At 57.3% G+C, this 15,507-nt stretch overlaps 2 protein-coding genes across 7 annotated transcripts in view; one reads left to right on the top strand and one right to left on the bottom strand.

Annotated features, from left to right (window-relative positions):
- The window catches only part of NTMT1 (N-terminal Xaa-Pro-Lys N-methyltransferase 1), a 9,076-nt gene extending 7,599 nt beyond the window's left edge, over positions 1–1,477 (bottom strand). For 4 of the 6 annotated variants that reach the window (XM_024762609.1, XM_024762608.1, XM_024762607.1 and 1 more), the window contains exon 1: positions 1,344–1,471. The gene's annotated coding sequence lies outside the window, so the exon portion shown is untranslated. Of the gene's footprint in view, positions 1–1,043; positions 1,318–1,343 lie in introns of those variants that run through there. The other 2 variants (XM_024762605.1, XM_024762611.1) reach the window with 2 other exon arrangements.
- Positions 1–10,891, top strand: part of CUNH9orf50 (chromosome unknown C9orf50 homolog) — a 12,719-nt gene extending 1,828 nt beyond the window's left edge. The window contains 11 exon segments of the mRNA XM_024762214.1: positions 4,653–4,738; positions 4,740–4,964; positions 4,966–5,015; positions 5,017–5,146; positions 5,148–5,178; positions 5,431–5,521; positions 5,625–5,741; positions 8,349–8,509; positions 10,028–10,190; positions 10,344–10,430; positions 10,834–10,891. Of these exon segments, the coding sequence (XP_024617982.1) occupies positions 4,653–4,738; positions 4,740–4,964; positions 4,966–5,015; positions 5,017–5,146; positions 5,148–5,178; positions 5,431–5,521; positions 5,625–5,741; positions 8,349–8,509; positions 10,028–10,190; positions 10,344–10,430; positions 10,834–10,891 (1,199 nt within the window).
- Positions 10,892–15,507: the final 4,616 nt, after the last annotated feature.

Below are 15,507 nucleotides of genomic sequence, written 5' to 3'. Positions count from 1 at the left end.
GGGGGGGGGAGTGGGATTTAAAAACAAAGGCTCTGATGGAGTTGAATGAACCAGGTGTGAATCCTGGCTCTGCTTCTCACTGGCTGTGTAAGCGCAGATAAGACACAACCTCACTTAAGTGTCTTCATCTATAAAATGGGAACAGCAGCACTGACTGTATAGGAAGGCTGTGATGATTAAACGTGGATATACAAGCGTAAAGTGATCCATACACTGCTGGGCATGCCTTAATCCCAAAAATCTCTGTCAGATGAGATTCTCATCAATTCTCTCTGCCAAGTGTGAAGCCCTAATGAGAAAATGTGCTGAAAGGCCCTCTAAACCAGAGTACTGGCCACACCTAAGGGATCAGGACTGTTACTGCTGGGTGGTCGTTCCAGTGACTCAGCTCTGCCAATCCGCAGAGGGGAGTGAGCTTCCCATCCACGGAAGCACGGAAACGCTGCTGGATTTGGTGACTCTGTCTTTGTGATTCTACGGCTTCTAGTCTCCACCAAAGCATTCTACATGTATTTCAACCCTCCCACAGTCCCTAGTTCACAGAGAGAAAAACCATTCCACTCATGGAGTGCTGCACACACACAGAAAACCAGGAATAGAATAAGGACGCAATCCAGACTTCTTACTGGGTCAAGGCCCTAGTTCTCCCAGGGGTTCATCCCATCTCACTGGGCAGATTCCATACATCCAGACCATGTGCAATACTGCCCAGCCCCACCCGCAAAAACTCTGACACCAGCTGGTTCTATCCCTTGTTGCACAGAGAAACCACGGTCCAGAGAGAGATCACACAGTTGATGGGCAGCAAAGCCTGGGCCTTCTGATATGGCAGCCTCTCTGCCAACAGGCTGACCTTGGCTCCAAGGGCTCCTCGCGGCGGGCTGTCTTTTGAGCGGCACCTATGTTGACCCCTAACTGGGGTCGGGTCCAAGGTGAAATATGATAGCAACGCCTATGTAACCGGGAACTGCCCTGTGCCCGACTCTAATCTGAGCATTTTACTGAATCCTCACACCCACCCTCCTAGTGGGTACTCTCCTTACCCGTTTCTCACAGGGGAAACTGAGGCTCAGACAGGGAAAAGAACTTGCTGCGGCGGGGGCCGGCGTGGGGGAGTGCCCTGATCAGGCTTGGGGGGCCTCGGCCTTCCTCCTCCCACCCCACCTGGGGCCCAGGGCCGGCCGGCCGGCCGGCGGACCTCCCCGGAGTGCGCACGTGGGGCCCTGCCGGCTCGCGCCCCGGTCACGTGAGGAGCCGGGGCCTCAGGGCGCCCAGGCCGTTGGGGGCCGGGGCCTCCCCTCTCCCGGCGGCCGCCGTCCCCCGCTCCGCCTCGCGCTACTCACCCCACGCGGGGGCTCCTAGGACCCGGGAGAAGAGGACGGGGAAAAGGAAGGGAGGGCGGAGGCGGCGGCGGCGGCGGCGGCGGCGGCGAAAACCCCAGCAGCCCCCAAGCAGCTCCACCTAACCTCTACCAGACGCTACACCTCGCGGCGCGCGCCGCCTTTGTCCGCTTACGTCACTTCCGGGCTCCCGGGGGCGGGGCCGCATCGGGCTCCGCCCCGTGGGCTCCGGACCTAACTCGAGTACTGTCCCGGGAAGAGCTCCCCAGCTCTAAAAAGCCGCCTCGCCGACCCTGTCCCGCCTCCAGCTTGCAGCTCATTAGGAGGCGGCAAGGCTGGACTTTTAAAAACGAGCGTTCTGTGGAGTTTCTACTGGGTAAAAAGGGGAGGGGGAGCCTTATGCAAGCCTTAATCCCACCCATGACAATTAATATCTTAAAATATACAGATCAAAAAGAAAAAAAAAAGGAAGAAAAATACCCTTGAGAGTGCCAAGGGGTTGCCACTCCAAATAAGCAGAGCAAATCCATGAAATTTCTGTTCCCAAAAGGTTGCCCTCCCCTAGGCTCCTGCCATACACAGAATTTCTGGCGCGGTCCCTGAAGCAGCCTTGATGGACATGAGAGTTTGCAGGTAGGTAGACCTTGTGAACCTTTCCAAGCCTCAGTCTCCACTTCTGCCAGATAGATGGAATGCTCTGAGGGTTAAATTTGTGGGATGTTATGCGTCAAGACTTCAGCCCTGTGCTTGGAGCCAGCCCTCAGTAAATAAAAGCTGATTCATAATATTCATCGTAATAGTCATCTATGTCATAATACTCACAGTATATTCACCATGAGTTCCTTTTTCCTAAACTGACATCCTGGCTTAGATTTACAGTGCCTTCCTCTGGGCGTTGCACAAAGGAGGGGCTTAAAATGTGTTTGCTCTAATGAAGAGAAAGCTATGGGGGGGGGGTGCCCTGAAAAGCCCCACCTGCTTTTGAGTCCCCCAAATCTGTCCATATTATGTGGCATCCTTGCTAGGGCACTGCAGGTCAGACTTGGTTCCCCTGGCCTGGGCTCCTCTCCCAAGCTTCATTTTCCATGTCACTATGGCAAGGGGATAAATCTTGGGCAATCTCAATCTGGAGGGTTCTATAATCTTTGGGGGGCAGCTCTGAGCCTAGCTTTTTTAGGGGTGCCTAAAAATCCACCCCTACCTTTTTTTCCTGTCAATGGAAGACAAACTCCCTTCCCTACACCTGGACTCCAAGGTCTTTCCAGGTCTGGCCAGTCCACTAACCTCAAAGCCTCTTGCATCTCTGAATTCCCAAGCCTCGCACATAGTAGATGCTCAATAAATGTTTGCAGCATGTAAGGGCTGAAGGCCTCCTTAGAAATCATCTAGGTAGTCTGGTGTTCCTCATCCATTTTTTAAAAACTCACAAACCCTTAGAATAAATATAAAAATTTATCACCTTCCCCACTCAATATTCTGTCTTCCCAAGGAGGTATGCCCTTCCATCCCTGGTTGAGGAGTATTTTTGGAAATGTATTACATTGTCTGGGATGCCTCCTCCAGGCAGACATCTTGTAATTTGAATTCCAAAGTCATTTTATTCATTTTCAAATTGTAAAATCCTACCAGGCCAGTGAAATTACTGGTCCAAACTACACTCGTCCCCCACTCAAGTTTTACAATACAAGCTTTTTCCCTGCCCCCTCCCAGCCAAGAGTCACAGGTGGAGCCCAACAATCCATTTTACCATGGAGCCCTGAGAAAGGAGAGATTTATCCAACACCACACAGCATGCAGGAACAGAGCATGGACTCACAACTGGTTCCTCGTAGTTTCCAGGCCCACCGCATTCTTACTACCCAGGCTTCTAGTGGAAGTTCCACCTCCAAAGCCATCCAGCCCAAACATGACCCACCTGAGCCTCCCAGATCCAGAGAGGGTAGCTGAACCCAGGGCCCTCCATCCCTGGCTTGGGCCTGGCTGCCCTGGCCAGGAGTCCCGCGCTCCCTTGTGACTGCAGCCTTGGCATCCTGCGCACAACAGCCCCGCCCTCTGCCCCCCAGCCTCAGTGCCCACTTCACCTTGGGTGAGGGGCGGATCATAATGACCCTGAAGAGGCCATGGAGGCAGCAGGGAGGGGCCAGCAGAGGGACCAAGCCGGGAAGACGGGCTCTTCCAAGGAGCAGCCCACCTGGTAGGGGGCTCTAACGTCAGGGGACCGTCTCCGGCCCCGCCCCAAAGCCCCACTAGGGTGAATGTGACACTAGAAACCAGCTCAGAGCTGACAACAATCTGGGAGTGGGGTGTGGTAGGGAGGAAGCAGGATCTGAGATGCCAGGGTCAGAAATGGGGGGCGGGGGCTTCCCTGGTGGCGCAGTGGTTGAGAGTCCGCCTGCCGATACAGGGGACACGGGTTCGTGCCCCGGTCCGGGAGGATCCCATATGCCGCGGAGCGGCCGGGCCCATGAGCCATGGCCGCTGAGCCTGCGCGTCCGGAGCCTGTGCTCCGCAACGGGAGAGGCCACAACAGTGAGAGACCCGCGTACCACAAAAAAAAAAAAAAAAAAAAAAAAGAAAGAAAGAAATGGGGGGCGGGGCTGGGGCTCTGTCTCCCAAAGGGAGAATTTGTTAAAAATATGTCTTGCCCCACCCCAGACCTCTGAATCGGAATCTGGGGCATCTGTATTTTCACTAAGCTCCCACCCAAGGGACTCTGGGGCTCCAGAAGGAATGGGCAGCTGTAGGGCAGGTCACCCTTTCAAGCTGGTTCCAGGTTTCCCAATTCCCACCTCAGCGCTAATAACAGTAACAGCACGTTGAGCACTCCAGATGCTAAGTGCTCTCTACCATGTGGTGCTGTTTCATTCTCACAAAGGAGCAGGCGCTGGGTTATCCCCATTCTGCAGATGAGGGCACTGAGAGCAGTTAATTAATTGGCTTGCCCAAGGGTACAGCTAATAAGTAGTGGAACTGAGACTAAATCCTAAATAATAATTTTAAAATATAATAACAACAGCAGCTAGGCTTCCTTGAGCACGTACAACGTGCCTGTCATCATTCTAAGCCATTTAAACGTCACAGTAACTCAAAAAGTGCGTACTCTCACCGTCACCGTTTTTCCGTGAGGTGAGGAGACAGAGGATCGGGACGCTCTAGCCTGAAGCCACTTACTGTCTGGCGAGCCAGTGGTAGTAGCCCCGAACCACGCTGTCCCGCTCCGGGCGCTACGGCCTGGAGGCTGGTCTACGCCCTCCTCTCCACTTCACACGGCACCGCCCCCACTGGCTTGAGGATGCCCTGGGCTGAGCGCAGGGCCAGACAGGCCCCGGCGTCGGCCCAGCTCCTGTGCCCAGCAGGTGGCGCCCGAGGGGCTCCCCGGCGGTGGCGACCGCAGACGGAGAGAGAGACCCGCTGCTGCCGAGGCTGCTGCTGCCCGAGCTCCGAGCAGCCTCTGGCGCGGGGGCCTCCGGGGGCTCCAGGGCTTCGGAGGGCGGCGCCGAGTGGTGGGAGGCCTCCGCGTGTGAGTCCTCCCCCACGGATCCCGGGGTGGGCGTCAGGCGCCCCCGGTCGCGCCTGCTCGTCCTGCCCACCGTGGCCCAGCGGTCGGCCCGGAGCCGGACAAGGGCTGAGGTCGCTGCTGCCGCCGCCCATGCTCTTGGCCGGCGAGCCCCGGGAACCGGCGCCCCGGGCCTGGACAGTGCGAGGACCCCCGCAGGGGCTCGGCCAGGGAGAACCCCGACTCTATGGGCGACCTCCTAGGAGAGTTCCTCCCTGGCCGGTCCCGGCAGTTCCTGCGCCAGCTCAGGGCCTGAGTCTGCGAAGCAGCCGCGACCACCGAGTGAGGCCCCTACGGCCCCCACGGGGGGGCTGAGTCATTTCCGGTGGGGGTCCCACCACCTGGCGTAGAATAATGGCAGTGTTAGCAGAGTATGCCTGGCGATGGCAACCACCCCTTGAGGGCAGGTCTACCACTGCCCCTATTGTACAGATGAGTAAACTGAGGCCCAAGGCCATGCAACCAGGAAGAGCCTGGTAAGGATTGTCCCCAAGAGAAGACTCAGAACTATTTCCACCTCCTCCTGGCTCCCAGCATCCTCACCATCACAGCATCAAAGGGGTGTGTCAGAACATTCTGGAAGTCCTCCGCAGTGTCCCCGCTACTCCTTCCTCCCAGACCTGGGGTAAGTGTCAGTGACCTGCCGGTGGGGACAGGGTTGTCATCAATGCTCTGACTATGGGGGACCCTGGATCACTCATGCCAGGTGTGGCCTATTTGTCTTCAAGGGGCCAGTCATTGTACTTCAAGAATAGTCTTAAGAAGATTTTGCTCCATCAGATACCTGCTCTGGGGCCCTTCAGGAGAGATCACTCACAATTCACCACGGTCGAGAAGACCAATCTGCGTTCTGGGAGGATGGGGTAGGGGAGTGGGGAGAAAGGGCATTTCTTTCCTTCCTTTCTTTCCTCTGCCTTTCACCCATGAATGCATCCATCTGTCCACCTATTCATCCATCTGTGTGTCCATCCATGAATCAGGTCTTCTCCTAACCTGTTCAAGGATCATCCATCAACATCTGTGAATCCATCCACCCATTAATCAGGTCTTCTACCAACACCTTCATAATTCATTGATGAATCCATTCATATATCCATTCTCCCATTCACCCATTCACCCTTGCATACATCTTATCTGTGAACCAGGTCTTTTAAAACCTATTCGTGAATCTCTCCATCCATCTATCCACCCATGAATCAGGTCTCCTGTTGATCCATTAATCCACGTATCCAGCCAGCCAGCCAGCCAGCCAGCCAGCTATTCCCAAATTCCCACAATTCTATCCATCTACCCATAAATCCAGTGACTGATCATCTACCAATCCTTCCATCCACCTGTAAATCCAGGATGCTATCCATTTTTAGTCTTGAAGCCATGTACAAGTCTACACACTCATCTACACAATCATTCACCCACCTATGCATCCATACGTGTGCCCATCCTCCTAAGATCCAATCCTTGTATTAAGACCTCTTCGAGAATTCCCTGGTGGTCCAGTGGTTAGGACTTGGTGCTTTCACTGCTGTGGCCCAGGTTCAATCCCTGGTCGAGGAACTAAGATCCTGCAAGCCACGTGGTGCGGTCAAAAAAACCAAAAAAGACCTTTTCATTAATTCATCTATCTGTCCACCCACCTACCCAGCTACCCAGTCTTCCATCCTTTCACACAACCCACCATTCATTCATCCATTTCTTCCTCTAATCTTTATTAGCTTTTACTATATGTCACATATCGGGGGAAGTAAAATAAGGGATGGGGGTAGGAAGAGCCTGGGCATTAGAGCTTAACTGGGCCTAGATGCTGTAGCTCTAATGGAGGGGGGAAAGAATACAGAAATAATTCCTCCTGCTTAAACAGGCTTAAACATGGATGAAAGGTGAAGAGCATTGCCCATGAGTTTAAAGACCAAGGAGAGGAAATACACTAGACCTGCCATTCCTTCTCATCCTGGACCCATGGCAGACAGTACTAACTGATCACAGCACTTTTCCCCCACTGAGCCTCAGAACCCTTCTGACACAGTGCTCCAGGCAGACACCACCAGTGGATCAGAGCAGGTGCCAGAAATGAAACACATTTGCCAACCCAGGAACTTTAAATCAATCGGACCAAATAAACACACTACTTCTCATAAGATATAATAAATAAGAGTGTGGAACTCATTATCTTGAATGTAAGCAACAACAGGGATGGATACCTTCACAGTGTTTCCCATTCAGGAGCTAATTCTTGAGCACTTTAAGGTGTGTGGGGTTCCCTAGTAGGCCCTGCTGGGGACAGCTACGCTCCAGCAGCATTTGAGAGGAGACGCTGAGATTTCAGACCAGTGGGCACAGCTGGGGCAAGCCTTTGGCTGGTCCTGAGGCCAGCACCAAGCAGGCATGGATAAGCAAACAGCTGTTGCATAACTAGGTCCCAATGCCTGTAGCCGACACTGTCTTGGCCATCTCCCGGATGCCTGGCTCTTCAATGGGCTTATGAAAAGCGTCCCCTCTGTGTCCAAACGGACATAAAGATGTGGACAGATACCTGGAGTCAGATATATCAATAAGCATTGTACGTAAGGTCAAATGTGGCATTTCTGAATAACAGAGCTGTGGATGAATCCAGCAAGCCCTCCTGCAGCCTTGCTCTGGAGGCTGAAATTAATAAATGTACCCATAACAGATCCCCTTTGTTGAGCACAGGCCCCTTGCCAGGCCCTGTACCAGATGCCTCACGTAAGTTATTTGATACTCACCAGACTCTTATAAGGATGCTCTTATCGTGTCTACAATACATAGTACATAATTTAAAAGGGAAAACTGTAAAATGGAGACTTGAGGGCAGTCTGCCCCATGTCACAGGACTGGGAAGGGGCATAATTGAAATTGACGATCGTAAGAACGGTTCTCAGTTAGAGATGCTTACCCTTGGCCCTGCAGACCCTGGCCTGGGTGGTGGTGCGGGGGACGGTGCTTTGCAATCTCTGTCATCTCTTCACAACCCTGTATGGTGGGTACAACAATGATCCCAGTTTTACAGACAAAGGGACTCAGGCTCAACAGAGTCAGAACCGAAACCCAGGACTGCCTGACTCCGGAGTTCATCTCCTCATTTTCTCTGCCGAATTGCTTGATATATAAGAGAACTGGCTCTGGAACCAGAATTCAGATCTCAGCTCCACCCCGAACCAGCTGTGCGATCTTGGGCAAGTTGCAAAAAACGAGAAACAAAAACGCTCTGTGCCTCAGTTTCCTCATCTGTAAAATGGGAATAATAATCGTGTTTCACAGAGTTGTGTGGGTTTGGTGGGCTGATGCCTGGTGGGCTGATGGGCTGGAGAGGCCAGCTGTGGTTGTCAGGATCCCACAGGGAGCTCCGGCCTGCTAGATGTGTGTTGTCAGGGTGGCATGAGGGGCTGGGGGCTCAGGCCCTGGTCCTCCCCTGCCCTTCTCGTCTCTCTCACCAGGCCCCACACTACAGAGGCCCCCAAGCTCAAGGCCGTGCTCACCCACAGCTCCTCGGGGGAAGGCTCAGGGCACCGCAGCCGGTGTTGCCCTTTCCGCGTGCAGTTTGCAGATGAGACGCTACGGGACACAGCGCTCCGCTACTGGGAACACAGCTGTGCAGGTGAGCAGACAGGAAGGGGAGCTCCAGGACTCCAGAAAGTTCCAGCCTGAAACCTGAAGAGCAGAGGCTGTGGCCCTGGGTCCTGGGAGTTAGGGGCCGGCCAAAAAGCCCAAGAGACCATTGATCCTGTGGAGGAGGCCCTTGAACTGGCCTCTCCGGAGGCTGTTAGGGTGACCTTCAAGGACCAAGTAGAGGGTCTGAGGTCCAGCAGAGATGTCCCAAGGCTGCAGCTGTGGCCCAGGAAACAGTGGCTGTCCAGGCCTGGCCACCACAGAAGGATTTCTCACTGCCAAGGGTTCCCACACGCTGTATCTGCCCACCTCGGAACCCACAACCTCAGCCTGCAGACCCCGCACATGGCCTCCACGGGCTGGAGAAGGTAGGAACAAAGGCACCCGAAGCATCCTTTTCCCATATCCCTGAAGGCAGACCTCAGAGGCCTGGCTTGGGAGGTGCCCAGAAAGTTCTAGAAGGTCACGCCTCCACGGAAGGCTGGCACTGCCTGGTCCAGCAAAGAAGCTAGGAACCAACCACCAGGCCCAGGCCCCCAGGCAGAGCTTTGCTCGTGTTGGCACAGTTTCCAGTGTTTTCTGAAGTGGGTGTCAAGCGGTGGGAAGAATACACGTCTTTGCTCTGGTACGATCTTTCCTAAGGCCTGCTTTCCCCATCTGCCCGGCCCCTTCTCTTCTCAGGATCCAGCAGTCCAACAGCCTCATCTATTTATTAAGCACCGACTGTGTGCGCTTTCAGGGATCGGCTGCCCCAAAGCCTCGCTGGGGGCAAAGCCCTCAAAATCCAGGACCTTGGCGGATTCAGAAGGAACCCGACCCATCCCCCTCAGGGTCACAGGAAGTTGGAGGTGGAAGCTGCAATTCTGCCCAGCTTCTGGTTGTTCGAAGGGGCAGCCAAGGCCCTGAGGGCAGATGACACAGCAGCTGAAAAGAGATGCCGGAGTGCCCCCTGGCCACCCCTGGGAATCCAAGGAAAGGGAGCACCTGGAGAAAGTTTCTTGGGAATGGCCGTTGGCTGGCACGGGAGACACCTCCTTGACAGCCACTGGGCTGTGGTCATACCCCAGAACACCAGAGTGGAGCTCAGCGGCTGCGTCCCAGTCCTTTCCATCCTGAGGAATTCGGGGTTCCTGACCAGCCGGAGGGGGAGCTGTGGGACAGGAAACACTCTCCGTCCCCATAGGATTCTCAGCATCGTCTCTTGGATTTACATGGTGGGACGACTGGCCTTCCGACTGTGGGAAATGGGGCCCATTTTGGGCTGAAGCAGGAGTGGGGGTGTGGGGAGGGGGGAGGGGGCACAGCTTCGGTAATAGAGGCAGAAACAGTCATGCAGGATAGTTTTAAAACCAGAGCCTTCCCTGGAGGCAGCCAGAAGGCCCTGGGAGCCTTGGGTTGCCATGGAGACAGGACTCTGCCAGATCTTGCCTGCCAGAGGGAGGAGGAGAGAGGGGGGTATAGGTGCCCCGCCTGGGTAGAGATCTCACCCGTGCTCTCTCTCCTCCAGTCCTGCAGGGCACCCTCGAGAACAGGACAGCCAGCGGGTCAGCAGCATCGGAGCAGGTGTTCGGGAGTGTCGGGAGATGGCTGGAGAGTTTGCCCAAAGCCCTGTATACCAGGGCCAAGGAGGACACCATGGCCAACTCATTCGGCTGGGACTTCCCTGGCCTGTGAGGCTTTGTGGAAGGGGATGGGATTCATGCATCTCCTCATCCTGTAAACCTCCCTGTCCAGCTGTGGTCTGGGCCCTTGAGGGCTCTGCCAGCCATGGGTGGGCCTGGGACTCAGGGTCCACACAGTTCATGGGCTCCTGTCCCCCTTAGGTCCCCCCTGGAGCCGAAGCGCCACCTCTCTGAGGACACCTCTATGAACAGCAGCCTGCCCTTCATCCCCAGGCCCACCACCCAGAGGTAGCGGAGTGGGGGCACCTGAAAACCTTTCTGGAGCAGGTGGGCAAATCACCCTGTTCCTGGAGCCGGAAGCTAGTGAGCAACTGCTGGCAGCCAGCCACCTGGAGCCCCCCTGCCTGGTGGGGGTTGGTGCCCAGTGGGGTGACCAGGGCTCTGGGTAAAACCCCCGTATGTGCTCGGCTAAGGGGTGGGCTCTCAGGCCAGGCTGCCTGGGTTCAGATCGCAAGCTCCTAACTTTCGATCGGTGGGGTCTTTTTCGTGTCAGTTTCCGCATCTGTAAAATGGGGCTGACCACAGTGCCTGCCCCCTCGGGCTGTGGTGTAGAATCCCCCTGGGCCCAGGGAACCCCATCTCCTGCCCAGAGGCCCCCAAAACGCCCAGCTGGTCCCCCTTCTTGCCTTAGGAGTCCTTCCTGCCCAGCTTGGTGTTGCACACACGGTCCTGAAACAAGGCTGCCCTAAGGGGCACCAGCTTCCCCTGCCGTCCACATCACGTCGCGCTCAGAGGTGAATGGCTGCTGGTCCCCAAGCCCAGGTGTGGACACGGGTGAGGGGTGAGGAGAGGCCTTCCCTGACCCACAAATAAACGCACATCCCCGGTGGCTGATATCTGCTGTCAGGGCTCACCTTACAAACCTCTCCTAGTTGCTGGTCTTTGGGGGTCCTGGGCCAGGGGGAGGGCTGGGGCAGAGTCACAGCTGGGATGAAGATGGGGGGGCAAGGCATCTTCAGGGGTCAGGCTTGTTCCAAATGAGCCCCTCTTCTGGGGGGTGGGAGACCCTGCCACACATCTCAAACCTGGGACCAAGCCTCTGTCAACCTAGATCAGCCCACACCTGAAACAGGCACCTGCCCCAACCTGCCCCAGCCCAGCCTCCATCTTGGACGGGAACCAAAGGCTGCTTGCGGACCTCCCCTGTGGGGTGAGGGCATCCAGACTGTGGCCAAAGGGACAAACATTTGTCTTCTGTGTTCCCCAGGCCAGAGTCTTATCCCTGGAGGGCAAGCATCTGGGTGGGCAGGGGTCAGATGTTTCTCTCCCACTTAGGGGGTCAGTGTTCAGGGTCACACAGGAGGTGGCGCAAGACAAGGTGGCAGGAACTGCCTGGAGCTTTTCCGACCGCTGCACTGACCCAGCAGTTCCACCCCCATTTGCCTGTCTGCCGGGTTTGGCCCTGCCACACACCTGCGTTCCAACTGCTGGGCAAAGTTTGGCCCCCTCCCCTCTCTCCTAGAAGCAGCGCTACGGCTCCAACCCCTCGCCAAGGCCGGGATCGAGGTCTTTATCGCCACCTCCTGGCCAGTGAAGAAACAGCCACGGAATCCACACCCAGGGGCAGTGCTGAATAGCAAAGGCTGGGATTTGGGTTGGACCGGCCGTGGGGATTTTAGGGCCAGGACGGGTTGTGGATGGGGGAGAACTGTTTCGAAGGAGGGCCCTGGCTCCAGAAAAGGCCATGGATCTACCAACACTGTGGGGATGGTATGGGGCAGTGCTACCATTCCCCTTCACTGGGGAGTGTAGTGGGATTTCGATCCCTGGGATGACCTATCCCCTCCATCCCCACTTTCTGGACTTTCACTCCTCCCCCACTCCCCCCCCAGTACTTATATTTCCTGGAGAGCCTGCGGGTCCCGGAGGAGGCCTGATTCTACTGCACCTTTTCTTCGTGGCCTTGCACAGCCCACCTCGCCCTCTCCGAGCCTCAGTTTCCCCGGCAGAGCCGCGGCGGACCCCAAACCGGCCACCGGCTGCATCGTCGCGCCGCGCCCACGCGGGGGCAGTGTTGGCCTGGCTTTGGCGCCGCCCGGCGCGGCCGAAACTTCTCGGCCTCTTGCTAAAGGGTCGGAAACTTTTCCCCTCGCGCGGCGCTCGCGTCTCCGGCCCTGCGCCGCGCCGCCTCCTTCCACCTGCCCGAGTTCGCTGCCGGACCGCGGGGCGGGGAGGGGAGGCTCCCCAACCCCCAACTTCTCTTTCTCGCTTTTCGTTGTTCAACCAAAATACTGCTAAGCTTGCATCAGCGCCGTCAGCCACGAGCACTGAAGATTGAGTCCCGCGTGCAGCGCACAGGGGCGGGGAAGGGGGCCGGGGGCGGCCCTGCGGCCTCGGGGCTCCCAAGGCGGGGCGGCCGGACAGCGGCCTCCCGGCGGGGACCTGCCCGGTGGGCTGGGGCTGGGGACCCGGCGGGCGGCCACTTCTCCTCGACAAACATGGATTCTGTGTCAAGAGGACCTTCAGCGGCAGCCCCGAGCCTCCCCTCCCGCCACTGCCAGCAGAAACGCGGGGACACACAGGGACAGCCGCAGACAGGCCCCCGGAGACGCGCCCCACGTGCACACCACATACTCGTCGCGCACACACGTCACACACGCACACAGATAGGCACCACAAACACCTCCACACCCACACCCATGCAAAGACTCACACCACGACACTTAGAAACCCCACATACTCACAGAGGACACGCGCACGTCCTCCCCAGCTAGGGTCTCCCAGCGACCCCACCCCGACATTCCAGAGTCCACTTGTTGCCTTGGAGGCCGCAGATGCAACCTCCACCCCAGCCCTCTGTAGACCTTTCCAACATGCCCCTGCCCCTCTGCAGGCAGAGCTTGAACTTGAATGTGGGGTGACCAAGAAGGGGGAGTGGAGGGGAGGGAGTGCTGCAGGGAGGGGATGGACCCCTCCCCAGGGTCCCCAGCAGGGTCCTTTTCGCTGGTACATTTCCACTCAGGGCTGGCAGGTGGCCAATCCTGCCTGGGCTCCTGGGAGCAGTGCGGCAGGAAGGCTGGGTAAGTGGCCGTGGCTGGAGCTGGTGCCCCAGCTCTTGCTGCCTACAAGCTCAGAGCCCCCCTGAATCTCTGGGGGTGGGCAAGGCAGGCGTACCCCCCACCGGTCTCTTCCAATTCCTGTCTGCCCTTATCACAATAGCAGCCTGCACCCCATTCCATCTGCCACCCACACCCCGGCCCTGGACCATGGGAAGACCGGGACCAACCCAGGCTGGGGGGCAGTGGGAGCTGGTCTAGTTTTGGAGGTGGTGGGGAGGGAGGAATGACTCCCAACCCAGGGCAGAAGGAAGTGATGGGAGAAGCAGGAAAATGCTCCTTTCTCCCGGCGGTCCCCACCTCACTGGGCCTCTCCACCCGCTGCAAGGGCATCTCCTTAGCTCCTTTGCAGATAAGGAAACCAAGGACCAGAGAAGTTAGGGGGTCTTGCCCAGGCCGTGCCAAGCGCAGGAGCCGGAGCTGGGACTAGGTCCACGCGTGTCCTATGCCAGTGCCCAGCCTTCAGCCACCCACACCCGTGTCCTCTCACAACCATTTGTCGCCGGGAAACCGAGACCCAGAGAGGTTCATCTCTTTCTCAAGGTCACTTCGTTCTGAAGGGTTGGAGTCAGGATTCAAATTCAGCAGGAAGAGATGCCGACGATGTACAATCCTGGGGCTCCCTCGCCCCAGGGCAAGCAGGGGGGTCTGGAGGACCCTTCCTGCCCCGGGTCCTTGCTCCTGCATGAAGAGCACCTTGGAGGCAGGGAGAACGGGGGCAAGGTCGGGTAGGGAGAGAGATGCATTTGGAGGTGGTGTTTGCGGAGGATGTGGAGACTGGTAAGCGAAAGGACAGGAGCAAAGGGTCCTGTGAGCCGCAAGCCTCAAGAATTGCCCAGAGGGTGGGGCTGGACCCGCGGGGAGGTGGGAGGGCAGCCCGCCTCCAGACAGGGGCGTGGTCAGAGAGGGTCCCTGCCCCCCAGCTCGGATAGCAATGAGGTGCCACTGGAGACATGGAGCCCGAGAGAGCCGGTCCCGGTCCGGTCCCACGGTGAGCTCTGGGGACATGAGCTGCCCCAGGGGCTCATTCATTTTCATTCTGCCGGGCAGTTCGGTGAGCACCTACTGTTTGCCACACACACGCTGGGCCCTGGGAGCGCGGTAAGGCACAGCCCTGCCCTCAGGACGCTACAGTCTGGTGGGGGACACGGACTCGAATGGGCGATTGCAGGACACAGTGACAAGTGCTGTGAGGGGAGGCCCGGGCTTTGGGGGCACAGAGGGGGGACCAAACCCACAGTTTGGGGCACGGGGTGGACACCTGGGCCTTTTGACGACAGCGAGATGGAGGCATGGTCAGAACCAGACAGCAGACCAAGAGCGCGGGAAGGGAGGTGATTGCTGCAGGCCCTACAGCGAGGCTGGTGCCACGATTCTTAGCACGGGTCAGGGTAGGGCAAGGGGCCCAGGAGGGCTGTTGATGACGCAGGAGGAAGGGCCGGAGTTCCCCTAGCCAAGACAGGCACACATACACACACCCACTCTGCCCCGGCCATGTGGGGCTGCGCAGAGCTCATTCCTACTGCCTTTGTCTGTGCCATTTATCCTAACTCCCCGCGACCCCCTGCCCTGCCATGTCCTCCCTTTCCCTGACATTTCTGCCTTTTGGGGTCCTGTTGTCCTTCCCTCCCAAATATGCCTTAAGTGACAGATGGTCTGCAGCTTCCAGGGGCTCCTGCGGGGGCCCATCAAACCCCTCCATGGAGACAGTGCGTGCTGACACCTCCACAAGCCTCAACATTCCCCTGTAAACAGCCTCAGGAAAGGGGGTGACACTGGTGATGTTCACTGAGCCGTTTGGGCCCATCGGAGCCAGCTTCGGACGCTGGGTGGAGTCCGAGCCAGCAGCAGAGATTGGACCCAGCGCTGGGTTCTGGAACCCTCTTGAATGGTGGCACTTGGACCCAAAGAGCCAGGGGCAGCTCATCTGCCATCTCCCATCATGAGGCCTTGGGGACCCTTAATGACTCACCCGCCAGGGTTTCCGGATTTATTGTCTGCACCTGGCAGCCCTGGGGATTGCAGTGACACCCGCAAGCTCGCAGGGAGCCCCCATCTGGGCTCTGGGCTGGCTTCCAGCTCCCCCAGCTGCAGGGCACAGCAAACCCCAAAGAATCTTCTTCCAGGAACCTGCTGGCCCAGGCAGCCCGGATCCCTAGTGTGCATTCTCCAGGGCACGATGCGTCCCCAGGATGGCTCCCGAGTAACTGCTGACAGCCCACAGCCATTCCATCATGTTAACCAAGAGT

Source organism: Neophocaena asiaeorientalis, unplaced genomic scaffold, assembly GCF_003031525.2.
Source record: "Neophocaena asiaeorientalis asiaeorientalis breed wild unplaced genomic scaffold, Neophocaena_asiaeorientalis_V1.1 scaffold78, whole genome shotgun sequence".
NCBI classification, from domain to species: Eukaryota; Metazoa; Chordata; class Mammalia; order Artiodactyla; family Phocoenidae; genus Neophocaena; species Neophocaena asiaeorientalis.
The sequence above is the reverse complement of the archived record's forward strand: the minus strand, read 5'-3'. Positions and strand labels throughout refer to the sequence as shown.